Source organism: Bipolaris maydis (assembly GCF_028858645.1).
Source record: "Bipolaris maydis strain C4 unplaced genomic scaffold PSV08scaffold_11, whole genome shotgun sequence".
NCBI classification, from domain to species: domain Eukaryota; kingdom Fungi; phylum Ascomycota; class Dothideomycetes; order Pleosporales; family Pleosporaceae; genus Bipolaris; species Bipolaris maydis.
This window is the reverse complement of record NW_027093867.1, coordinates 462,563-487,026: the sequence shown is the minus strand read 5'-3', so window position 1 is coordinate 487,026 and position 24,464 is coordinate 462,563. Positions and strand designations below refer to the sequence as shown.

The 24,464-nt window shown below is 51.5% G+C and overlaps 9 protein-coding genes across 9 annotated transcripts; 4 read left to right on the top strand and 5 right to left on the bottom strand.

Annotated features, from left to right (window-relative positions):
- Window positions 1-40: 40 nt before the first annotated feature.
- PSV08DRAFT_403711 (uncharacterized protein) lies at window positions 41-2,827 on the top strand (the record flags this gene model as incomplete). The annotated part of the gene is made up of 3 exons (XM_014220627.2): window positions 41-459; window positions 512-1,629; window positions 1,682-2,827. 3 exons carry the CDS (start codon window positions 41-43, stop codon window positions 2,326-2,328), a joined length of 2,184 nt encoding a protein of 727 aa, XP_014076102.2. The 3' UTR covers window positions 2,329-2,827.
- Window positions 2,828-3,184: 357 nt separating this feature from the next.
- PSV08DRAFT_206854 (glycoside hydrolase) lies at window positions 3,185-5,065 on the bottom strand (the record flags this gene model as incomplete). The annotated part of the gene is made up of 1 exon (XM_014220626.2): window positions 3,185-5,065. One exon carries the CDS (start codon window positions 5,063-5,065, stop codon window positions 3,356-3,358), a length of 1,710 nt encoding a protein of 569 aa, XP_014076101.1. The 3' UTR covers window positions 3,185-3,355.
- Window positions 5,066-5,366: 301 nt separating this feature from the next.
- Window positions 5,367-5,856, top strand: PSV08DRAFT_364222 (uncharacterized protein). The gene is made up of 3 exons (XM_014220625.2): window positions 5,367-5,412; window positions 5,473-5,722; window positions 5,780-5,856. Exons 1-2 carry the CDS (start codon window positions 5,399-5,401, stop codon window positions 5,660-5,662), a joined length of 204 nt encoding a protein of 67 aa, XP_014076100.1. The 5' UTR covers window positions 5,367-5,398; the 3' UTR covers window positions 5,663-5,722; window positions 5,780-5,856.
- Window positions 5,857-6,098: 242 nt separating this feature from the next.
- Window positions 6,099-7,159, bottom strand: PSV08DRAFT_353954 (glycoside hydrolase; the record flags this gene model as incomplete). The annotated part of the gene is made up of 5 exons (XM_014220624.1): window positions 6,099-6,394; window positions 6,459-6,629; window positions 6,685-6,868; window positions 6,919-7,006; window positions 7,059-7,159. 5 exons carry the CDS (start codon window positions 7,157-7,159, stop codon window positions 6,099-6,101), a joined length of 840 nt encoding a protein of 279 aa, XP_014076099.1.
- Window positions 7,160-8,665: 1,506 nt separating this feature from the next.
- On the bottom strand, window positions 8,666-10,128 carry PSV08DRAFT_184800 (uncharacterized protein; the record flags this gene model as incomplete). Its single annotated transcript, XM_014220623.1, has 3 exons — window positions 8,666-8,791; window positions 8,839-9,661; window positions 9,716-10,128. The coding sequence occupies 3 exons, from the start codon at window positions 10,126-10,128 to the stop codon at window positions 8,666-8,668; spliced, it is 1,362 nt and encodes a 453-aa protein (XP_014076098.1).
- A 1,446-nt stretch (window positions 10,129-11,574) lies between these two features.
- PSV08DRAFT_8301 (uncharacterized protein) lies at window positions 11,575-12,435 on the top strand. Its single transcript, XM_014220622.2, has 3 exons — window positions 11,575-11,891; window positions 11,966-12,233; window positions 12,296-12,435. Exons 1-3 carry the CDS (start codon window positions 11,691-11,693, stop codon window positions 12,334-12,336), a joined length of 510 nt encoding a protein of 169 aa, XP_014076097.1. The 5' UTR covers window positions 11,575-11,690; the 3' UTR covers window positions 12,337-12,435.
- Window positions 12,436-13,027: 592 nt separating this feature from the next.
- PSV08DRAFT_372896 (ATP binding protein) lies at window positions 13,028-18,923 on the top strand (the record flags this gene model as incomplete). Its single annotated transcript, XM_066093226.1, has 6 exons — window positions 13,028-13,201; window positions 13,259-14,654; window positions 15,697-16,009; window positions 16,108-16,537; window positions 16,587-17,729; window positions 17,778-18,923. 6 exons carry the CDS (start codon window positions 13,028-13,030, stop codon window positions 18,921-18,923), a joined length of 4,602 nt encoding a protein of 1,533 aa, XP_065948670.1.
- Window positions 18,924-19,098: 175 nt separating this feature from the next.
- On the bottom strand, window positions 19,099-21,924 carry PSV08DRAFT_403706 (glycoside hydrolase family 26 protein; the record flags this gene model as incomplete). The annotated part of the gene is made up of 5 exons (XM_014220619.2): window positions 19,099-19,535; window positions 19,687-19,889; window positions 19,994-20,121; window positions 20,472-21,732; window positions 21,798-21,924. 5 exons carry the CDS (start codon window positions 21,922-21,924, stop codon window positions 19,350-19,352), a joined length of 1,905 nt encoding a protein of 634 aa, XP_014076094.2. The 3' UTR covers window positions 19,099-19,349.
- Window positions 21,925-22,448: 524 nt separating this feature from the next.
- Window positions 22,449-24,137, bottom strand: PSV08DRAFT_317656 (peptidase M24, structural domain-containing protein). The gene is made up of 3 exons (XM_014220617.2): window positions 23,850-24,137; window positions 22,668-23,791; window positions 22,449-22,617 (listed from the first exon to the last, which is right to left on the bottom strand). The coding sequence occupies exons 1-3, from the start codon at window positions 24,023-24,025 to the stop codon at window positions 22,526-22,528; spliced, it is 1,392 nt and encodes a 463-aa protein (XP_014076092.1). The 5' UTR covers window positions 24,026-24,137; the 3' UTR covers window positions 22,449-22,525.
- Window positions 24,138-24,464: the final 327 nt, after the last annotated feature.

The window sequence follows — 24,464 nt, the reverse complement described above, 5'->3', positions numbered from 1 at the left end:
GGAGTCGGGAGTATGTAGCCGCCGGCAGGGCGGGCCATTGATGCGCCGACGCCCATACTACCCGAGGTATCTCGACGATTTCGCACTGCCACATGGGCAAGCCCGCGGCTGCACGCATTTCAAAGCTCTCGCGTCTCGATGCAATGGCCTACCGTGTCGCCAACCGGCCTGTCAGCGCAGTGTTGATTTCTGGCACCATCCAATACGCGCGCCTGGAGCCCTTTATTCCTCACAGCAACCTCGACCCCGGACTTGGCATATGATCGGACTTCCCCACACGAGCGCGACCTCCGCGAGGACGCAACCGGAGACCGATGGCTCTCCCTCTCCCAAGTCTGCCAGCCTCGCTCCCATCATGGACGTTCGGGAGGGCAGGATAGGCAATGCCTTTGCCTGCGAAAGATGTCGAAAACACAAGGTTCGCTGTGTGCCCTCGGACACTCCGAGCATTTGCCAAAGGTATGTTGACCCGTCGCTGTTGTTACTCCACATCCAATGACACGTGCCCCAGGTGCCAGAAGGCTAGAGTAGAGTGCGTAGAGCATGTCGCCCGCAGGCGGCCAGCAAAGGCGCGCAGTGATGGCCAGACTCCCAGCAAGCTGCGCGACTTTGACAAGAAGCTGGACAAACTGTCTGCCATTGTTGCGACCATGGCGCCCTCGTCGGCTCAAACCAGTTTACCCTCGGTAGTCACTATTCCCTCCCAACTGGCAGTCCTAGACACGCCGCAGCAAGCCCCAACGGCAAAACAAGCAATTGCTCCAACAGTGCCTCTGTCGTCTGCGCCTAGCACTGCACTTCTCCTCAGCCCTGGATCTCAACCCGAAAATCCAGTGCCATTTTGGGAATCTTTTAACGAAACTCTGTCATGTCTTAGCCGATTAGATCCCCTCATCCGGTCTATCAGCTTGGTACACATGCAAATGCTGCTTGATACCTACCGTGGCATGGTCGACTACTTTCCATTTGTGATTGTACCAAGGGACTGTCGTTGCCAGGATCTGTTCCACAATCGCCCAATGTTGTTGTTTGCTGTATTAACAGCCGCATCCTACGATTCACCATCGCTCCGGCATGCACTTAGCCAAGAATTCCGAAAGGTAGTCATGGTTAAAATCATGAAAGGCGAAAAGAGTTTGGATTTACTCCAGGGACTGCTGGTTTTTATAGCTTGGCACCAGCACTACATGGACGCTCAGGCCGTTTCAATCACCTTGCTTCTTCAACTGTGCCTGGGCATAGCACATGACCTGGGTTTGGACAACCTATCAAGAGCCGCAAGGAGTCCTCTGCACAAGGATGATCCCAGAGACAAAGAAGCAAAACGAGCTTACCTGGGTTGTTACTATCTATCCTCCAATATAGGGTTGATGCAGCCTCTGAAGGCGCGATCTATGTCTCATACAACAACTGTCCGAAATTACGCTTCTGAACTTGCTTCTTCATGGGAAAACAAAACTGACACAGTTCTCCCTATATTGATGGACGTCTGTCAGTACATGGAAGATGTGGAGGAGACGTTTCGCAGTCAGTCAGAGCAGGCAGTAGTTGTTCGCACACAAGTCAATCGTTTGAACGAGAAGTGGGAGAACATTCGCCTTTCCTCCAAACTACAGGCGAATGACTTTGGTGAGCATTAAATGTAAACAGCCTCATTGAAGCAGCACTAACAGCACACCAGCAACCTTGCAATGGCTACAGCTTGCGGCCCGTATACATCTCTACCGAATCGCCGCCTCTGTCGATCTTGTAGACCGAGACTGTACGCCTTGGGCCTCAGGGTTCCAGTTGTCGCTACGTGTGACGTACGTGCGATCCCTCGAGCAATTTCTTGACAATACCACCAAACTATCCTCGAACCAATTCGAATCTGTCTCATTAATCGACTGGCTCAACCTCGTAAACACCATTACCAGCTTGAGTAAACTCGCCCTCTACGCATCGCCGATCCCCGGCTGGGACCCCAGCGAGCTGCAGTTAGCACGAACATTTGATTACTACCGCGACCAACTCTCCTCGCTGATGCCGCGCCCACGAGATACCTCAAACAATCGAGAAGACGCCTTCGAGCGGTTCCGTCGCATCACCTCGACTATGCGTTTGGCTCTGCACGACGCACCTGGTAGAGGGAGTCCCAATGGCACCACGTTTGAGCTCTCGACAGGCTCAGGCCGCACAGTATCGCTACTACATAACCTCGCCCTCCCTAAGATCAACGGCGGTATCACAAATGGTGCAGAGAAGCTGCCTAGTCTCCGGGACGTAAACCCCTCGTTCGACGTGACGAGTAATGATTTTCACTGGAAATTCTTACTCGGTACTGTTTGAAAAAAAAACGCGGTTTTTGCTAACGCAAAGACTTATACCACGGCCTAAACAAACACAATTCCTATATCTCCCTCATCAATCCCTCATCTACATGTGTTTTCTTTTCCTTGTCAAATCTCTTCCTCACCAATAAAACGGTCCCGTAATCGCGTTGAATTTCTTTTCCACGACAAAAACAGGGGGGCGGTGGCGGTATGAGAGGGCAAACGTGTAGAAAGTTAGCCCCCCTCCAACCCCTCCCTTTTCCCTAGCGTGTTTCTGGTTCCATAACGACATGTCCACCTGTTTTTCTTGTCATTCTGTCTGCCAAACAATACCTACTACTCCTACCTAGTTCTTTTCCTCGCGCTCTCTCTATCTCTCCATGATTTACTCATTTATATATACCCAGCATCATCTTTTTGGGGGGTGGAGGGGTTCGACAATAGTTGATTATTTGATCCCGCTTTTTTGTTTTATGCAGAGAATACCAAAACAACGTATTTGAAAGTTTTTTTTTCATCTGATTTTGTATGCTGCGGAAGCTATGTTATGTCCATCATAATTCTTCTTTTTTTTTCTGCAAGACGTTCAATGTGGGGTGTGATGAGTGTAGTGCTTTTGTTTTGTTTTGGTGTGAATGTGATGATTGTTGAGTTAATGGGCGGAAAGCGTCGGGTGGGAACGGATGAGATGACAGTGGGAAAGCGGGGAGGGGTAGGAGGGGGATACATAATCGATTGATGTACGGAGAATCTCGGGAGATACCAAGGACAAAAGACGCTGTAATAAGCGCTAACAAAATTACTGAATTAAAAGGTCGTTGAATGAAAGAAAGACAAAAAAAGCTCAAAACTTGTTAAGAAGGAAAAAACTCTTAATCATCTTAATTTTCCTTCATTTCAACTAAAACTAGACAAATGCCGGGTATCATTGCGCCCCTTTTACCTACAATACAAATGACCTTTCCTCCATTCTTCTTTTTGGAGTTTCTAGTCACAATACTCCCCCGCGTCACGAACCTCACATCGTACCCCACTCCCCACGCTCAGCGAATCATCCGAAAAGGATGCCCCTCAGTACTAAACACCCAACTATCCAGACTCGTGACCTCGACATCCGAAAACGTAAGCCAGAGATACTTGAGCGTCTTGGCGGCCCAAAAGCTCTCTTGCACATCAACCCATCTGGTCTCATCCTTTGAACTGGTATCGTAAACGTCTGCTAGTTGTGCATATCCAAATGGCGCCTTGCAATATTTTTCGAGTGCGGAAAACGCATCCCAGGCCCAGTCACGATAGCGTTGCTCGCCGGTAATACGCCAGGCGTAGAAAATGCTTTCGACGTACTCGGGACGACCCTTGTATGCTGGATCGCGAGACCAGATACCAGTGGTAGACGCTTCTTTCTTTTGGCGCGGGGTTTCCGGAGCGAAGAGCGGCTTGTCGTAGCTGAATTTTGGGGTCCAGGACCATGTTTCTGGGGCGATTTTAGTGGGGGTCGACGTGTATGCGTGGTGACATCCCTCAAGGAGTGCGAGAGCAAAAGTGCGGAGAGGTTTTTCGGTGTAGAATTTTGAGGCGAGGAGGATGGTTCCGGGGGCGAAGCAGGCAAGGTGGCCTTGTTGGTTCTCAAATTGCTCGTCATCTTGGCGGCCGAGGTATAGGTGCTGCATGAGATGTCCGGGTGCGGGCGCAGAGCGGGAGGCAAGGTGTCTACGGAGAGAGTAGGCGGCCCTCACGAAACGTTCTTTGTACTTCGGGAGATGGGGGTCTGAGGGAGGCGCCAAGATTGTCATTTTGACCAGGTACTCGTAGTAGGAATTGTGACCGCCATCCCAGTGTCTTTGGCGGCGGACGGGCTCTCCTGTCATGATATCGACAGGCGCATCTACCATTCCTGGCCATGGTGTCCTCCAATTGGACCATACTAGAGGTGCCCATGCTTTTGTAGAATTCAAGACGTAGATATCATCGCCAGTCAGCCTTGTCAGGACGCGGTTTTCCAGAATTGAAGAGCCGATTCGTGCAGGTCCAATTGCAGGGTGCTCAAACTCACGCTGTGCGGGATCATCTTGTAGGATGAAAGAAGGATGTGGTTCGCCTTCTTCTGTCTTAAAGTCTACACGGGGCCACGGCAAGCCTGTAGGGGTGTCGTATGCTGGTGCTAGCTTGCCTGCTAGAACAACTGCCTGATCAAGTATGAGATCGCGCGCCTCTCCGGTTAGTACATCCTCGGGAATCAGCCCGACATCAAACAGATCCACAATGGATAGGAGCCCGCCCAAGTAGCGTATCGTGGTCTCAAAGGGGTCGACAAGGTCCTCTGTTTGGGTAAAGTTGATGGCCACCATGTGCTCCAACGAGTGTGCTAGCTCATCCCACAAGCCCATCAGGGCCAGCGTGCTTGCCGAGTCTACGATGAAAGCGCCCCAGCCATTTCTGGACGAAGCACTGCGCCCTGACACAGGCAAGATATCGTCATGACCCCAAGCGCGCTCCTTGTACTTCCAGAAGGTATATTTCATGGCATCGCGCACACTGTTTGCCCGCGTCTCGTCCACCTTTCCAGTACCGTTCCAGTCGGCATATTGTATTTGTGCGCCAGCCTGCGTCGCACCCTGTCCGCGAAAGGTTGGATTCTGAAACTCCTTGAAGAGTAGGTAGAGGGTGATGACGATGATGGCGGCAAGGAGCTTGAACGACGACTCGGGATTTCGTTCAAACTTGGATTTGCCCCAGCGGCGGAAGCCGGGCATGATTGAAGAAGATTAGAAGCCTTATAGTGCTGGCGGGGGCCTCAAGAAGCGGGTGGTAATAGCGCGCACATCTGTCCTCCGGGACGGGTGCGGAGATGCGACAGTCGACGTTAGTGTTTCAACGCAGACATGCCATGACCTGCCAATTGCGTCAAGCTGGAGGGAACAACAGGACTGTGAGAGATCAGTTGAACCATGAAAGTTGTCGAGGTTGTGGTGTGAGATGGCGCGTGCTGCTGGTACTTGGCCTGGTCTTGGCATTGCGAGTCGTTGTGCGTCGTCATCCTACCGAGCCTGGAGCATCACGACAATAACAACTCCACAACACCCACAATGGCCGTTTGGCAGTACGAAATATCCTATCTGAGTGGTGACAAGAGTATTTTGACTTACTGACCAGTGTTCAGGTGGTTCAAGAGCATACCACCAAAGACACGCATGATCATCGGTGTGGGAGTCATGGCGTATGCGGGTGTTGGCCTCTACATTTCCGATGTGGCTGAAGAAAAACTTGGCTATACCCCTACTGAAAAAGACAAGGAGCAATTGAAGGATGCTCTGCCAAAGATATCTGCTGTGGAAAAGCGAAGCGCGTGATTGCCTTGAGCATATTTTGAGCAACATGAAAAATTTACATACGTTCACATAGGCGAAGTAGTAGGTTTTTTGACATGATCCATGCGCACGAGACAAACCAAGCCTAACAATTTTCAGAATCGATTCACCTTTTTCAATTTCTATACTTGGACGTGTGGGGTGAAGTACTTTTGAAGTACGCATCAAGAGGGTAGGGAACATGTAACTATATTTACGTATGTGCTTGAGTGGAAGATAGCTGCTTTGTCGGATATCCAGCGACTGAACTAGAAGAAGATAGAACAAGAGAGGGGTAGATTGGAACTCGAATTTGGACAGGCTCCCATTTACGAATGTTCAATATTCACCCAAGCTCCATCTCGCTCACACTGATTGTAACAACCAGCATCATCCACGCACATCAACCCACTCACACAACTACTGGACCTAGTATAGCCTAAGACTTCCTATGTCGGCGCAGCCGCCCCGAAGTACCAGTACTACGCTGCTTCATAGCCGCTGTCGAAGGTGCCGCCGACCCAGGCATAGTCGCATTACCACTACTAGTCCCATCCCACAACGGCGGCCCGGGCAAAGGATACTTGGTCGCTTTCTTCGCCTCCTCCGAGTCAATGTCAAACGCAAGACCGGGTTCCGTCCCCGTATACGCGCCAGGAAATGACACTAAGTAGGAGGCAGGAGGCGATGCGGTGCCGGAGCCCGTAACGGTGAATTGGGCGCATTCTGGATAGACTGGGTAGGGGCGTTAGTTGAGCTGAATAGTGTTGGAGTATAAGAGTGGTGAGGGGGAAAGTACATTGGGGATTGTTTGCCTGGTGCAGGGCAATGAGTTCGTGTCTGAACATGTACTCGCCGGCTAGCCCATTGGGGACGGTGATGGTTGCGTTGAGGGTTTCGAAGATGGCGTCGCCGGCCCAGATACCGGCGTTTTCGGTCCCGGATATGAGACCTTGCTCGAAGATCTTGACTGGGGTTGAGGTTAGTGATGTGGGCGGTTTGGTAGAATGGGTGTTCATTCTTACACCAGACTTTGCCTGAGCCGTCCCAGCTGTTGCATGAACCGGGGCACTTGGCCATGTAGACCATAAATGTGGCTGGTCTATGGGTCCATTGCTTCCAGTGGGTTGTCAGTTTGGCGCCTGCGGCAACAGTGCCTGTCACACCGGTGCCTAATAATCCTTTGTTATTGCATCGTATGTTCACAGTCTGGAGAGTGGGTTAGAATATCAGTGGCTCGTGTTGTACTGAAGTCTTACCGTGAGATCCTTGATCAACAGGGGATCATAGGATGAGTACTGTCTCTGTATACTCTTTTGTCCGGTTGGGTCGTTGTATGGTTGCCAACTGAATGTTCTTAGCCCTCATCGAAGTATTCGATACGTAGGAAGAGGCGTACCCTTGGTATACTTCATCACCAGTGATGTACTCGTCAATGCCTCCATGTGCAAGTGCAGTCAAGGAAAGCGCGGCTGTTATGAGAAATACAGAAGACTTCATGTTGGATATAGATTGCCAAGGTGGATATCTAGTGTAACCCAAGGTCGTAGTTTAGTGGATAGCAAGAGAGCCAAGAATGCGATCAATTTATATCTTTCCTGAGCCTCCGCGTATTCGATCAATGTCACGCGCACTCCGGATGTATATCGTAACATCCCAGCGATGAAACAACACCCAAACCGGTTGTCGAGTTCCATATTCTGATTATATAGAGCCAGGCGAGATCGTGGCCTATAGAGAGCCATTGTAGTCGGAGCATTAACTAAAACCCCATCCGATACTAATATAAGACAAACTCTATGGTTTGGCGAGTATGGCGAATAAGACGAAATTTTCGTCGTGACATAAATGAATAGTGCAGGGGTATCAACAGCCGGAAGTCCAAAGTTGCGGGGAAAGCGGCAGGATGTTGCTTGTCACTTGAGTGTGTAATAGATTTGACACGTGGGCTATTCTACGCTAAAATCTTCCTGATTGGGATTTCTGAATGCTTGTTCCGCTTTGAAGTATTACGATCAAAGCTTCGGCGTTTCACGGCTAGTAGTACTGTCAGTGGCCTAATGACAACGGCGACAGAGATTGGAGCTGAGAAACGTCCTTCCGAACAGCTATTGCACAATGCCGGAGGTTCGATTGCGGATGATCAAGGAAAGTTCAGATGAACCCTTAAAGTCTTTGTTAACGCCGTATCATATCAATCTCAGGATGGCGACGATACCCACTCTCAAAGTTACTCATGAGTCTAGGCAATGCGCTACGTCATCTGCCCCAATGACATATATTGTTCTATATCGCTTTGCAGTAGTGCCGGAGAAGATTGCATGAGGTGTGAATCGGCCGACGCATGGATAGTCGACAAATGAGATGTTGAACAGAGTACCAGGTCCATGGTAAGATTGAGACGTAGAAAAAATGTGGGCTGCGTTTCTTCGGGCAGAGTGACCAAAACTCCGACGCAAACACGGGATTTCCCAAGCTCTGTATTGAGCTGTGGTCGAATAGACTAGGCTTGTTTGGTAGTGCAGATTGTGTATATGTAGTGTTGATTAAGTGGGGCGGCGCCGCTGCAATTTCAGGACAGGAGGAAAGGACACCGAGCCAAATAAGGGGCTGCACGGGGGTGAGTCTATGTCGAATTTCTGCACTTGAGATTGCTACTCAAAAGGGCTATGTCGAAAGCAAGGGAGATGGTTGTGTTGAGAATTTATTGGCCACTCCAAATTGATATTACTGCATTTTGATGAACTCAGGATGCCACACAGCCCAAGGACGTCCAAATAAAAGACACTCAGAACATTGCTCAAGAAGGAAGGAGAAGATTCTCACATCTTCTCCGTTCTGGACTTGAGTACCACCCGTGCTGCTTCATGCTCACATGTGAGAAGTGGATATCCTACCTTAACGCCACAATTCATCAATAATCTCCTCCGGCTAGAGAACTAAACCAATTCCACTTTGACAGATGCTCGCCTCTCAAACAATCTTAGCACGCACTGTGACGGCTACCTAGACGTACTTCTGCCCCTCACGTTTCTGGAGAGTTACCAAGAGGTCATAGAAGTCCTTCCTCCAGTCGACGCACTCGAGGTACTCCCACCAGAGACGAAGTGCAGGAGTCTCATCCATATCCGACTGCGCGGGGTCAGCAATATCTCTTTCTGTGCTGTCAGATCACTTACCGCATTGAATGCATCAAGAATGGACTGCTTCTTGATCATGGCCGTCTTCATACTGGCTTCACGATCCCACTGACGAAGCTCGTCGACATATTTGCGCACATCTCTAACCATTTTCTCAGTGAGCTTTGCTTCTTCGGCAGAGTTGACAGTAGTCTCATTGTCTGGGGCAGCAAAAAGACAGCCGCTATACTCAGGCCTGCGGAAGAAGTGGTTCTTAAGTTCCTCGGTAACCCATTCTTCTCTTGTCGGCGAAGCGAGCTCTTCGGCCCAGAAGTTCTTGACATGTTCAGGAACCTTAGTTGTCATGGTGTCATGATCCAACTTGTCGGACCAGCGGGTCTGCGAGTAATTGCCAAAGTACACGTAACGTTTGTTGACAAGGACGAACATAGGTACATTCTCGTACGAGTTGGAGTCAGTGTCGAAAAGGTCGCCAAACTCTTCTTCGGGAGCCTTGTTAAAGAATGCTGTGAGTTTGGCACCGTGCATTCCAGGTGCTCGTGGGAGATATGGCTCATTTTCCAGGTCTAACTGGTAGTATGTACGGTTCTTGAGTATGCAAGGGCCTTTGCCTTTAACAAACCGCACACCTGGTGACCAAGGAATGCCACCCAGATGGTTTGCAAGGAAGTCTGGATGAAACGTGACATCTGCGCATGGAATGGGGCCTGCAAATGGGGCCAAGGTGGTGATATGGTGAGGCTTCCAAGACTCTGATTCGCCTCGGACGGTGATCTTGGGGGAAGGAGGAGGTGTCGGCGCTGGCATCAGCTGCTGCTTAGCTTGTGAATCGACAAGTGCAATAGCATGACTCTGTTTTGGACTGAGATAATCAGCTTTCGACAGCTCGATGAATATCAGGGCATACAAGGCTCACCCATCACCAATGCTAGACTCAACCTTATTTCTACGCAAATGGGGAGGAGTCGACTTCTTGGCCGTACCGTCGGAATCGTTAACTGGCTCATGAGCCTCTTCTTTAAGCCTTTTCAACTCCATGCCGAAGTGTTTAGCACTTTGAAGTGATGCTTCAATGTCACTGACAGTTCGCAACGGACCGGCGTGTACTGGCAAGTCATGTTTGTTCAGCCTGTCGACGGTAGAGGAGAGGGCGTGACAGAGTCCTTTAAGCCCAACGACATCCTCCTGTAAGCCTGCGTGCCTCTCTTCGAGGATCAAGATACGGGACTCAAGATATGAGGAAGGACTGCTTGCCTGAAAGGCCGCGTTGTTCTGCCGAGAAGCGAAGGGCGAGAGCTTACTAGCTGCAGGATCAAGGTGTTTACCCATGGTTTTGATGGGGCGTGAAGAACACTGAAAGGGAAGGGACATGCTGTGTTTGGATGCCGTATCGAGGAAGTGATGAGGTCTCTTGCAGCTAGGAAGCTTTGAAGTTATCCAAAAACTGCTACGAATATCAGCTTGAAACAAACCGAGAGGTGAGAGGCCTTGGAGAACTACCGCGAGCCAATGGCTAATGCTTGCAACTTGAATGGCTAGCTGGCGTGTATGATGCTGGCAGAGGCCTTAGTAGACTGAACACTGTTGGATGAGATAGCAGAGAAGTGTGATGTTGAGGAGATGGTGGAGCGTGCTGAAAGCTGTGTGGAAGCTGCTTATACATACGAAAGGTGAGAGAAGCGGTGGTGAAACGGTGATTGTTCATGTTGCTTGAAGTGAGTGAAGTGAAGTAAGTCTGATAGAGGGCATACATGTGAATTGTGAGTTCAGGTGACTACGCAAGATGGACTACGCCATAGACAAGATAACACTCCGTGGTCGGATTCAGAAAAGATGTCAGAAGTGTGTTTACGATACACACATGTGGCCGGAACTGTGTCTTTTGCTGGCTGAAGCAGCTCGTCCATGATGCGGCTGGTTTGACTGACATCCAATCACCTTGGACAGGTTGTCACTCGACTATTACTTGTTCCGGTACTCACCCATCTCTACTGAACCCCGACTTGCGCTAACCCCAGCTGCGGGTACTTGCTTGGGTCCCGAGAGGATTCCGACTGCAACTAGCATCTGCTCTTCCTTTTTGTCGTTGTGGCACTCGCTTATCAGCCTCTTCATCAATCTCTGCGCCCCCGCGCTACGCATGGCAGTCGTCTTTCTCGGGCCCATATGCGCACCCAAACAACAGACACACGGGCGGTTCGTGTAGTATGAGGAGGCTCCACGGCCAGCTGCTGAGGGCTAGGGGAACATTTGCACACAAGCTTACGCGTCTCCACTTTTGAAGGACATGCGGGCGGCAAAGGGCCGAGATGGCTGGCACATCCCGTGTACGAGCAGACTGGCCGTTTTTTGCTTTCCAAATGGCATGGCGAAGGAGGCCAATGCCATCCAGACCGTGTCAGCGACATCGGCAGTGCTTCCACTTCGGGGTGCACTATTGGCCTCAGGCGAGGGGCCGGGAGGGATGGTGAGGGGAAAGCCGAGGAGCGACGCGCGACTTACGCGACGACGAGGCCATGCAGCGCCGTCTACATAAGAGCCAAAGCTGGGCGAGGCAAAAGCAGAGGGCGAGTAGCGGGCGCCCGCTGCCAACATGCTCGCACACACATTTTCGCTCTCCTTGTATGGAATTTGGACGACGGAGGCCTAATGCAGGGGAAGGACGAGGGCAAGGGGACAAATGCAAATGCGAGGGCGGACCCTGACCGAGACACGCCAACGTCATTTACTACGCTTGGACCCTTTGCCGTCATTTTGTTCTCCTCTCGCTGGCCGCCCGTACTAGGACAGCGCATGACCAGACATCGCGACTCCTCGACGACTCCTCGCACGCTCCTCACCAGCCCCCAGCGTGTCTGTATCTCGCCGCAGCCGTCCATTGGCCCTGCACTATGCCGCCAAAACGCACCCACAACCCCGACGACGCCCACCCGTCGCTCAAGGACAAACTGCACACGCTCCAGGCCTCGAACCCTCGCGGTGGCCGTCGCAACGGCGCGACCAGCGTCATGAACGGCAGCGGTCTCAAGGAAGTAGACAATGCGTCTACCAACAGTGGTAACACGTCGGTTGACCTCAGCTCCTCAGGCAATGTTCGTCGCGCCTCTCTCGCCGTCCTATCACCCGGCATGCTGTGGATTTGCTAACATGCGCCCGCTGCGGACAGATCAAATGGTCAGCCCAGGATTCGTCTGTGCTCCACGGCTACCGACGAGCCTATCGCCTCGACTGCCCGTCGAGCTTCAAGAACCCCCTCAGCCACGTCGTTTTGAACCAAGGGATCGGAACAATGTCCCCGACTATGGCGCGACCCAAGTCGAAGCGCCGCGTACACAAGGACCAGTTGGGGCTGGCAGTCAAAAAGAGCTTCAACTCGCAGGCCGTCACCGAGAGTGACGTGATTGTCGACTGGCTGTACAAGTCAAAACACCAAGGTATGGCTGCCGGCGCAGCTCCTCCTCCTCCTCCTCCATAGCCTTGCTAATCGAACCTCTAGACAAAGAATTTAGAGTACGATTCGCCCCTTACAGGAAATGACTGGGCCATTCCGCACACACATAGTACTGCATTTTTGCCTTTTTTCTTTCGACGATACCCCCTCTTTGGCGCGCGGTCGCCTCCGATCTCTATACACATCTTATGGGACATGAGCATTCAATAGGCGTTTGGGATATCGGGCATCTTATGACTAGGGAAGTGCTACGCACTGCGGGCTGTACCGGGGCTGTGGATGATTACGGTACAGCCATGCACGCATGCAGCGCAATCCGACATGTATAGATACGAGCATTGTGGATAACGAGCATTTGGATATTGTCAAGGTTCGGTTCTGCGCTGGATGGTACCGGTATATAGCGGGTTGTTGAGGTCTGGACGTGGTGTGCTCTCCGTGTGCAGCCAGAGTGCATGCATGGTGGTAGTGGCAGCAGGAAAGGCCTCTTTGCGCAGAGATGCAGACTTGCAGTAGCGCATCGACCCATCTAATTACAATTCAAGCCATTCTCTATTTACCCAGCTGTCCAATGTATCCTCAGGCTGACATCGCGTCGTGGCATACTCTCGAAGATTCGACGCGCTCTTTACCGAGGGCGGCCAATGGCGGTGCGTCACCGGCCCGTGCCCGCAAAAAGTTATCAACTGTCGGGTAAGACATTACCGCCTGCGTCGCAAAGGATATTGCAGATTGGCATCACCACCCTCATTTGATCAATTCCCAACATCTTCCAAGATGAGTTTCGTAGGCCCAATGCCACTCAAAGCAGTGGCTCCCGTACGCATCGCTGGTTCAAGGTCTCTTACCAAGTGCCAGCGGCGATGCATAGCGACGCAAGCAACAAGAGCACAATCGCGGAGACCCTCAATAGCACAAAGACAGCCTCAGAATAGCCCACAGTCAATACGAGTACGATTGTTCCCCATCATGCCTCTGGCGGGATGTGTATGCTAATGCTTTGCGCAGTTCTTCCATGCTTCCCCTCCATCATTCGCCATGGCCGACCCATACAAGACGCTTGGAGTCAGTAGAGATGCATCGGCAGCCGATATCAAGAAAGCATACTATGGACTGGCCAAGAAATACCACCCTGATACGAACAAGGACGCTGGCGCAAAGGAGAAGTTTGCTGCCGCGCAATCCGCATACGAAGTCCTATCTGACGCCGAGAAGAAGAAGGCTTTTGATACGTACGGTGCAGGCGCTTTCGATGCCAACGGTGGCTTCAATCCTGGCGCCAGTGCCGGTGCCGGGCCTGGGGGACCTGGTGGCAATCCATTTGGCGGAGGCTTTGGTGGGTTTGGTGGGTTTGGTGGTGGCGCACAGGGTCCGTTCCAAGACATCAATTTTGAGGACTTGTTCGGAGCATTTACGGGCGGTCGAAGAGGAAGAGCGGGCGGACGGAGGAATCCTTTCGAGGAGGAGATTCTGGTGGGCGACAATATCGAAGTGCAAACAAACATTTCATTCCTGGATGCAGCCAAGGGCGTTAAGAAAGATATTCACATTACGCCACTCGTCGAGTGTGGGACGTGTAGTGGCAGTGGGCTGAAGCAGGGAGCAAAACGAGCAGAGTGTAAGAGCTGTGGAGGGACTGGACAGAGGATAACCAGCATGGGCGGCTTCCACATGAGCGCAACCTGCTCGTCATGCGGCGGTTCAGGATTCGCAATTCCCCGAGGCTCGTCGTGCGGCACTTGCGGTGGCGACGGAGCAGTCAAGGAGAGAAAAACCATCACCATCGACATCCCTGGTGGTGTCGAAGATGGCATGCGCCTGCGCGTCAATGGAGAGGGAGATGCGCCACTTACCGGGCAAGCCATGTCTTCTGGCCAGATTCGTGGTCAAAAAGGAGATCTCTACGTCCTCATTCGTGTGGCTACCGACTCCAAGTTCAAGCGGAACGGCTCCGACATCCTCCACACGGCGACCATCCCCCTGACTACTGCTGTGTTGGGAGGTGAGATCAAGGTTCCTACTCTGGACGGCGAAGTCAAGGTCAAGGTGCCGACCGGGTCTGGCACGGGAGACCGCATTACTCTTCCTGGCATGGGCATGAAGGTGCTATCTGGACGACGTGGTGGCAAGGGTGACCTGCGTGTGGAATTCAAAGTCAACATGCCCAAGTATCTCAGTGTCAACCAACGAACTATTCTCGAGATGCTTGCGGATGAAATGGGAGACAAGAACGCACAGCGGGTCATCAACCCTGGCAAGATGAAGGATGAGGCAGGCAACACGACTCAAACCGGACATGAAAACGAGGGGTTCCTCAAGAGCGCATGGCACAATCTGACCGGGCAACATAAGCACCTTAGCCCCGAAGAACGACGGCAGGCGGAAGAAGACGAGAAGAAGAAGGGTTCGGGCTAAGCATAGGTTGATGGCGCAGAGAATTGTATGAATGGGCCGGCACACACGGCGAGTCTAGGCGCCATGGGAAGCGCACTCGCAGCAAAATACTGGGTAGCATTGGACGGCGTATGAGAAGCTGCTTTGGACATTGGTGTATAGAAGTATTTGTATCCAGCCTCTCGACTCAAGGCTTGTATAATATAACGCCCGTTATGATTGACATGAAGAAAGATTGACTCATCCCTGGCTGTTTCTTATCCTCATCAAGTGTTTCCTGAGGTGAAGGTTCGCTAGTCTTGCACAGCCAATATCGCGGGCGCGTAGCGATGCGGCCTCTTATGAATGTCATTGGGCGGGCGCAAGCGGCAGACATGGGATCACCCACTTGGGCTCGCTAGATTCTCACGACGGTGTGACAAGAGGAGAGCATTACATACGGATAGCGGTCTGATCTTGGTAGTGTGCGTGCTTGGTGATAGGCGGATACGGGCTGGCGAGGGCGCGGGTCTGGTGTTGCTTATATGCATGCATGTGCCTGGCAGGGCCCCCACCACCGGCTACCTCGTCCTCGTGCTCCTGCTTCGCCGTGTGTCGTCGACACCTCTGGAGCTCACCAACGGCACTGCATTAGCTACTGCAACACCGCTACCATATAAGCTTTGACCGTGCCGCAACGCAATCGCTCGCATACGTGCCCTATACGGCTTGACCAAGCTGTGCCTCGGTGAACAGCCCACTCCGACCAACAACACATCACCGTTCGCTGTGCTGCATGCCCCCATGTCCGCCACTCCATCTGCTGCGTGATTGCCTGGCTACGACTCTCAGAACACCCGCGACATTGGCCGACGAGCATTGCGCATACGGTGCTGGAGCCATTGTCCTAGCGTCCTGTCCCAGGCCTACCAGAACCCACTTCCCGCATTGTCGCCTGTCGCTCGTTGCCTGTCGCCCGTCACCGTCATCGCTGATCGCTGATCGCTGATCGCTGCCCGAGGGACACGACCAGCCCACTTCTGTGACAATACCTCTTCTGAAGACGCGCCCAGCGGCGGCTGACACTGCGCATACATTGCCCATCATGACGACCCAAATACCTATGATTTCGGTCCCGCTTAAGCAGACCAACGAGATTGATTGGATAGCTCCACTGAAACAGTACATACGAGCCACGTACGGCGACGACCCAGAACGTTACTCGGAAGAATGCGCCACGTTGAACCGCCTGCGCCAGGACATGAGAGGTGCCGGAAAGGACAGTGCTGCGGGGAGGGATCTGCTCTATCGCTACTACGGACAGCTGGAACTGCTCGATTTGAGATTCCCAGTGGATGAGAACCACATCAAGATTAGCTTTACGTGGTACGTTTGTGGAAGTCCTGCTGCAGAGACATGAGCAGTACATGGAAGGCGGAGACAAGTTGGGCAGATGTAGGACAGCCACCACTGACCGACGACAGGTTCGATGCTTTTACACACAAGCCGACCTCGCAATACTCGCTCGCATACGAAAAGGCTAGCATCATTTTCAACATCTCAGCCGTCCTATCCTGTCACGCCGCCCACCAGAACAGACATGAGGATGTGGGGCTCAAGACTGCCTATCACTCCTTCCAGGCATCCGCCGGCATGTTCACATACATCAATGAGAACTTCCTCCACGCACCCTCGACCGATCTTAGCCGGGAGACTGTCAAGACGCTCATTGCCATCATGCTAGCGCAGGCGCAAGAGGTGTTTCTAGAGAAGCAGATTGCAGATGGAAAGAAGGTTGGCTTACTCGCAAAATTGGCGAGCCAGGCTGCATTCTTGTACACGCAGGCTACAGAAGGCGCACAGGAAAATGTCACCAATGCTGTGTTTGAGAAGGTTTGGCTATTGGTTTGCCAGGTAGGAGCGTCACAGCCATACTCAAAGGTCAAGACTGACTGCTCAACAGATCAAATCACACCATATGGCTTCTTTGGCCCAGTACTATCAGGCCCTGGCAGATGATGACGCAAACTCACACGGTATCGCAATCTGTAGACTTCAAGTCGCCGAGGCAAGTGCCAAAGACGCGACTCGAGCCGCAGGCAGTTTTCCCAACAATGCACCTGCCAATTCGAATCTCGCTTCAGACACGGGCAGTATACTATCAGAGATGACTAAAAAGCATTTAGCGAATGTGCAGGAGAAGCTGGCCGAGTTTTCAAAAGACAACGACTTCATCTACCACCAGGGTATTCCAAATGAGGCGTCGCTTACGCCAGTGTCGAAGATGCCTGCAGCGAAAGCGATACCTGTCAGCGAGCTATACCAGGGCCAAGACATCCAGAGAATCATTGGACCGGACATCTTCCAGAAGATTGTGCCTCTAGCTGTGACTGAGTCAGCCAGTCTATACGACGAAGAAAAAGCCAAGCTTATCCGCGCGGAGAGCGAGCGGGTCGAAGTAGCCAACGACGAGATGGCTGCTGGTCTGGATTACCTGAAGCTGCCCGATAGCCTTAATGTCATAAGAGGTGGTATGGATCAGGATATGATGGTCGACAATGATTTCAGAATGTGGTGCGAGGAACTTGCCGGACACCAATCGTTTGGAGCAGCTTTTGAGCAACTGGATCGCGACAAATCTGAGATTATCAGTTCACTGGAGTCGAGTATGAAGCAGTTGGACATGGAAGAAAGCGTTTGCGAGAAAATGAGATCTAAATACGGGGCAGAATGGACGCAGCAACCCAGTTCGCGCTTAACATCGACATTGCGGAGCGACATCAGGAATTATCGCGGAGCGGTTGAAGAGGCAAGCAGCAGTGATGCTCAGCTCTACAGCACATTCCGTCAATATGAAGCCGACTTTGACGAAATGCGATCAGCTGGTGAGACAGACGAAGCCGATGTGCTATACTCGAGAGCCATGGTCAAGGCTGGTGCAACCAAGGGAAAGAGCCCCAGGCCAACTGAAGGTAGTCTGATTGATGAGGACATTGACGAGGGTCCCTCGGTGACAGACCAGATTGGTGCTGTCGAGGATATCCTGCGGAAGTTGAATCTTGTCAAAAAGGAGAGGATGCAGATACTGAAGGACCTCAAAGATAAGGTAGGCATGCCAACCCGAGTTTTGAGGTGCACTTTACTGACCAGATAGGTTCACTCTGACGACATCTCCAACGTTCTCATACTTAACAAGAAAGCCATTGCAAATCAAGAAGCACAGTTGTTCAAAGCCGAGCTTGAAAAGTTCCGGCCACACCAGAACCGTATTCTACAGGCGAATCACAAACAAGCATCTCTTCTCAAAGAACTTACGCGCACTTACTCAGACCTGCTAAAAGACAAACGTGTACGATCTGAGCAGAGCAAATACGAGGCCTTTTCGAGACAACGGAATACGGTCATGACCAAGTACCGCAGAGTGTATCAGAGCTTCAACGATCTTGTTGCTGGCTTGTCACGTGCCCAGAACTTTTACTCAGAGATGAAGGATACTGTCTCAAGTCTCTCGAAGAATGTCGAAACTTTTGTTAATAACCGAAGAGGGGAAGGAGGACAGCTTCTCTCTAAGATAGAGGAGCGGAACAAGGCGCAAGGCGCAGACCAGGAACAGCAACGAATGAAGGAACTTATGGAAAGGATGTCGATGGAACCTTCTGGTTCACCTGTATCACAGGGCTCAGGCCGAAAGAAGAGTATACCGCCACCGCTGTCGTCAACCCCTAGTTACCCATCAACCTCAGGGGCTAGCCACCCAGCGTATAATCCTGCAGCCTCACCACCTGTCACGCCACGTTACCCCGCTACCACAGCCCCAACCCAGCAGTACATGTCGCCACAGCAAGGCTACAGCCAGCCTTCAAACGGCTACAACCAAGCTCCCCCACGACGAGAGAGCTACCAGCAACAATACGCCCATCAATCACAGTCGTCACAGTCGTCTTCAGGCTATAACCCTGCAGTGCACAACCAATACAACCCCGTTTCTCCCCCTGCGCATCAGCAATTCTTTTCTCCGCCGCCTGCTCAGCATCAACAACACCAGCCTTGGGGTCAGCCTCCACAGCAGCAGCAACAATGGAGTGGTACGCCACAGCCACCTAACCTGCCGCAAGGTTACGTTCCTCCGCCGCCGCCACCTGGGCCTCCACCAAGCCATCAGCAAGACTACAGTCATTTTTCTCAGCCTGGATATCCGAGTGGAGCAGGGGGTTATGCTCATCCGCAGAGACAGGGAGGGCAGAATCAAGGTGCGGGTGGAGCGCATGATCCTTGGGCGGGATTGAGCGGTTGGAAGTGAGGAGCAGTAGAAGGATGTGAGAGGGAAACGAAGGCATGGTGAGGGGGGAACTGATGTTAGTTTAGTGAATAGGAGGTAGTGTTGTAGACGGAGTTAGCATCGTAATTGGATGTATTTCTTTTACTTCTTACCTTCTGTTTTGTGATGATCAGTCAGGACATAAGTGGGACTTTAGTTGAGTGCAGGCTAGATATTTTTCTTTCCTTTTCAGGGACCGTTACACAAGTTTACATGACTTGTTATTTCATCGTGTTCCTACGATCGTAGAGACTAAATCCACCAAAAACCAGTTTGTTTCAACTTGCTCGGTAGATGATAACCCCCTAGCAAATCTGACTTTTTTTTTCAACCCCAAGAGAACCATATACCGTACTACATGGGCGATCGAGCAAAGCAAGGAACCTCCAACATCCCCCATTCGTCCCTTTACCTCTTCCCACCCAACGCAAACTCCAACTCCGGATAGTCCCTCCAAAGATTCACAAGCGGCAGAAACATCTTCCTCTTCACCTCTCTGCCTTCCTTCTCAGCCGCTGCTTGCTCCCCGGCCCAAGCCCACATCTGACTCCACGGCACCCACTCCCACGCTGCGCATTTGTGCGGTTCCATCGGCTTATCATGTCACGAATATCAGCAATTTTTTTTCCAAAAATCCTGGAAAAGCACAGCATTGGAAAGTCATGATAACAGTGGTATCAATGTAGAATGGAAAATGGAACAATGGGGGAATGTTAGGAAAGATGAAGGGGAGGGGGAAGCAAACCTTTGCCACCTTATCTTCCCCCGTAATCGTACACGTGACAAATATGGTAACGTAATGTTTGCCTTCACCAAACACATCGTTTGTGGCGGTTAGAAACTTGATGTTACCGACTACGAGACCGGTTTCTTCAAGGACTTCGCGAGCTGCGGTTTCGGCAAAGGATTCGGAGTATTCGAGGTGGCCGCCGGGACATTGGAATGTGCCTTTTTGAGAAAAGTTTTTTGTCAATCAGAGAGGCATATAGGAGAAAGGAGAAGAAGGAGGAAGAAGGGGGGGAAGAAGAGGGGTTGGGTAAAGAAAAACGTACCAGCGCCGTGGCTGCCTGCGCGCTCGCCCATGATGATGTTGCCAGCCTCGTCGTGGATGATGACACCGACACCGACTTTGGGGCGTTGAGCTTCCGACATTGCAGTGCCCTGGTACTCAAGTATATGCCTAAAAGAAGAAAAAAAGAAGTGGAATGGAGAAAAGAGGTATATCACTTTTCAAGAAAGAAAGAAGAATAAGTGCAGGTAGATACTTGATGTATGAATCATTCACATAAATATATAGCCCCGCTTTACGCTGCCTAGTACAAGTGGGTAAGTAAGCACAAACAAAGGGCACAGCCCTAGTAGGGCTGACAACATGTAAAAAGGTATTTCCTTCCTCATCTAGTCTAGCGCTCTCCGCCCATATTCCTCCCATTTCCAACCACAACCTTCCATCACCACCAACCACCATCAATCTAACATAACATATAAATCCCCACCCCCAAAAAAAGAGAACAGACACTCCCAATCTACCTTACTTGTTTCCTCCACCCCTGAATCTCATCCAACGTCAAAACATAGGCATCACTATAAATCCTCTTCAACAACTCGACACTATTCCACGCCCCACCACTAATATACTCACCCCCCCAAACGACAAACCAGGCCCAATCCGCACGATACGCCTGCAAATCCGCCGGCTCCATGACACTCCCAACCTCTGTCGCGGCGACAATCTTCTGGCGCTCGCCCAGCTTCAGCAGGGCATTGTACGTGGCCGACTGGGGCCCGTGGTCGCCCTGGGCATACGTATCCGCCGACACGATATCGACGACGTCGTCGCCGGGGTACCAGTCTGGAGCGACGGAATTCCAGACCCAGAGCAGATTGTGCAGGTTGTGCACGTTGGTCAGCCGCTCGTACAGGATGCGGTAGAGCTTCTTTGCGGGCGCAGCGCCCCGGGCGCCCCACCAGAACCATGCGCCTTCGGCTTCGTGCAGCGGGCGGAAGAGCACGGGGATGCCCGCGCTTTGCAGCTTCTTGAGCTGCAAAGCCACCGTATCGATGTCGTGCATGAGCAGCGTGTAGTTGGCGTTGTTGGTGTCGGCTAGCGCGCTGGATAGGTCGAAATCGGTCGCGCGTGTGTAGAAGCCCGACCACCATGGTTGCTCGGTTGTGTCGTAGAGGCCGGTCGGGGCGCCCCAGTGCCAGACAAAGGTTACGATGCCGCCCTTTTTGGCAAAGGCGAGGGCGTGGTCAATGTCTTTGGACGAGGCGCCGCGAGAGGTGCGTGAGTCGGTGTAGTCCATTAGGTCGAGGCCGAGGACGGCGGGTGTCTTGCCGACGTTGGTGGTTACCCAGTCGAAAGATGCTTGGTCTTGTTGGCCTGAGAGTATTTTCTTGCCGTAGATGCTGACGAGGTATTTGAGCAGCGCTTTGGCGTCGGCGTTTGCTTTGGGGTTTACGGGCGTTGTGGTGATGTTGTGGGGAGGTCGCTGGGCAGTGGGCGTAAGCGTGATGGCGTCGATGAGGTACCAACCCCAGTTACTCTGGATCTCAACTGTGTTTATGCCTGCTTTGAGCAGCACCTGGCCGGCCGGTACCGTTGTCCATTTCGTGGTCGCGGGGAGACTGACTTGGCTGCCGCCTGCATTGTTGAAGACAATGTTGGTGAACTTGTCGCCGTAGGGTCCGTTGTAGATCAACTCGAGGTCGTGCAGACCCCCGGTTTGACTGGTGATGTTGAAAGTGACTTTGTCCGTGGCATCCGAGAAGCCTTCTACATATCCAGTTCCTAGAGACAAACACTAGTTTAGTGCGAGTCCACATGTAAGTTGTAGACACTGAGAACCAATTTACCTGTAAATCCCGCGACGGAAGAGCCAACCGTGGTACCAGAGAGCGTAGCATCCTCGGCTTGAAGAGTAATCTTCTGGCCTACAGCCAGTCCAAAGAGAGCCGCAGCAGCAAGAATTGATCCAAACATCTTTTTTCTCTCTCTCTCTCTCGAAAAGAAAAAGAAACAAAGCACCTGAGCAACTGCGTACCTACCCACATACACACACACACACACACACAAACTCACCCTAGCTCTTCATTTATATATCCCATTCATCACTCTCGCTACACATTCAACCTCTTAGGCAGGCCCTTTAACCCGGACACTCTCAATTCCGTGCCTTGATACTAGTTTAATTTGATAGGGTTGGCATACATGATGCCACCTTTGGAGCCTCTCCACAAGAGAGCTAGACAGTGGCCCAAAACGGGAGGGGTTCCCACACCTAACGTGACTATGGCAATATAGCCAAATGAACTAGGCGAAAAGGGCAGGGATGTCATGCCCACCAATCAATGCGAAACGGACCACCACACTCCGGGCCCGTAAAGGAAATTCAGACGAACATCTCGGATGAAGAGTACTTGCTCTAGTCCATATGATTGGGAAATATTGCGCGTGCCTTGCTGTAGGGTAGTAACACTATACCATGCGTAGAAGGTCTTTATACTCGTTCATCGGAAACAATAAATTCATGTCTATATGCGCTGGGCATGGCTTTGCCTCGCCATAAACGTATTTCACAAACCTATGCAGACTTGACCAGCTGGGTGATGTCGTCAACATCCTTGGGTGTCGGCGTCAGATTGTCCACCCCGTCCTTCGTAATGAGAACATTGTCTAAATCATGTCAGCTCCGCGGGATTTTGTTAAGAAATACCATAACGTACCTTCAATTCGGACTCCTCCCACTGTCCAGTACTTATCCAACACACTTTCGTCAATGTACTTCTTCTTCTCTTCATCCTTGAGATACGGCTCAATGATGAACTTGCAAAAGTAGATTCCGGGCTCAACAGTAATCACGCTACGCTCTGGTAGCGCCCCTCGTGTTCGCAGATATCGAAACATGACATCCTTGTCCGCATAGTTTGCGTTGCCGCCAGTGTCATGAGTGTCCATTCCAAGGTAATGGCCCAAGCCGTGTGGAAAGAATGCTACACTGATTCTCTTGTTGAATAGCTCCTCTGCATCTCCCTTCAAGATACCAAGATCCAAAAGCCCCTTGATAGCAATCTTGTGAGCAAGTTCGTGGACATGGTCCCACACGACGCCAGCCTTGAGTGCATTGATGCATTGCAGCTGCATGTCAAGAACAATCTTGTAGATGGCCAGAGACTCGGCTGTGAATGTGCCTTTGATAGGAAATGTACGTGTGATATCTGACGCATAGCAGTCGAGCTCGCATCCAGCATCCAACAGCAAAAGGTTCTGATTTGTAATTGGCGCAGCATTGTGGACATAATGCAGTGTGGCTGCGTGCTCCCCTGCAGCGACAATCGAGTGATAGGCCTGGTTCTTTGCATTGCGCTCGACGCAGGCCTTGAGAAAAACTGCTTCGAGTTCGCATTCGTTTTGCGCCTTGGAAGCGGCCTTCATGACGGCTACGTGAGCTGCAGTAGAAATGACGTTTGCCTTGCGGATAAGCGCAACCTCGTAGTCCGTCTTGATAACTCGGCAGTACTCAATGGCCGTTTTGAGTTGGGTAAACTCCTTTTCCTTGAATGCGATGAAGGTAACATGGTCGGATACCTGTTCTGGGATGGCATAAATTGTCGATTGTGATGACTCGGATGTGCTGGCAAGGTGCGAGTTTAGCTCGTCGGTGGTGAAGCACTCGTCAATATCATATTTCGCCTTTGCTTCCTCTGGGCTCATTGGCAGACCTGACCAGATGACCTCATCCGGGTGTACAGGAGGAATGTAAAGTGTCAGCTTCTCAGTGGCCATCTCATATTTGAGGTACGCGTCTGGGAGTTCGCAGCCACTGAGATAGAAAAAGTAGCGTCGCTGTCTGGAGGCGGAATAATTAGCATAGGCCCCGTATAAATCGTTCGTCTTGTTCTTCGTACCGGAACGGCGCTTCTCCATCGTTATCCTCATTCAGCTTTTGCTTCTGAGCCTCCAGATAAATTGTGCCATTCTTATCCCCGCCTTTGCTCACCAACCATTCCTTGACCTTTCTCGCATGCTCTTTGGCTGGATATTTGCCCTTGAGGATCTCATCGTAGTTCTCAGCAATGGCCATTTTGGTCACGTTAATCCAACTGCCACTCTCTGTAGATAGGCTGTATAAGCACGGTGTTGCAGTTGCGGAACTCGCTAATCGTCGTTGCGAAGTTCGTGCAGCGGTAGTGCGCAGGGTGTGTCGAAGGGAGCGACTGATTTGGGGCAAGAGGTTGTACATAAGTAGGAGAAGGGGGCGTGACCTGTAGGAGCTGCCTCGTCAGTTGATTAGACGGAAAGGATAGCTCGGATTGGAAAGGTGGGGGTGGTGGGGTGGTAAGACTCGAGTTTGGCAGGCGCAGCTCTTACTCGTCCGACGAAATACTCGGATAAAAAACTACACCCACCAAAACAGGGTAATGGTAATGGGATCAAACTGCCCACTGGACTTATGGAATAATGTGTTCTTTTCTCAGATAATCAGTTTAATACGCTATACATTAAATATGTACCAAAAGGCC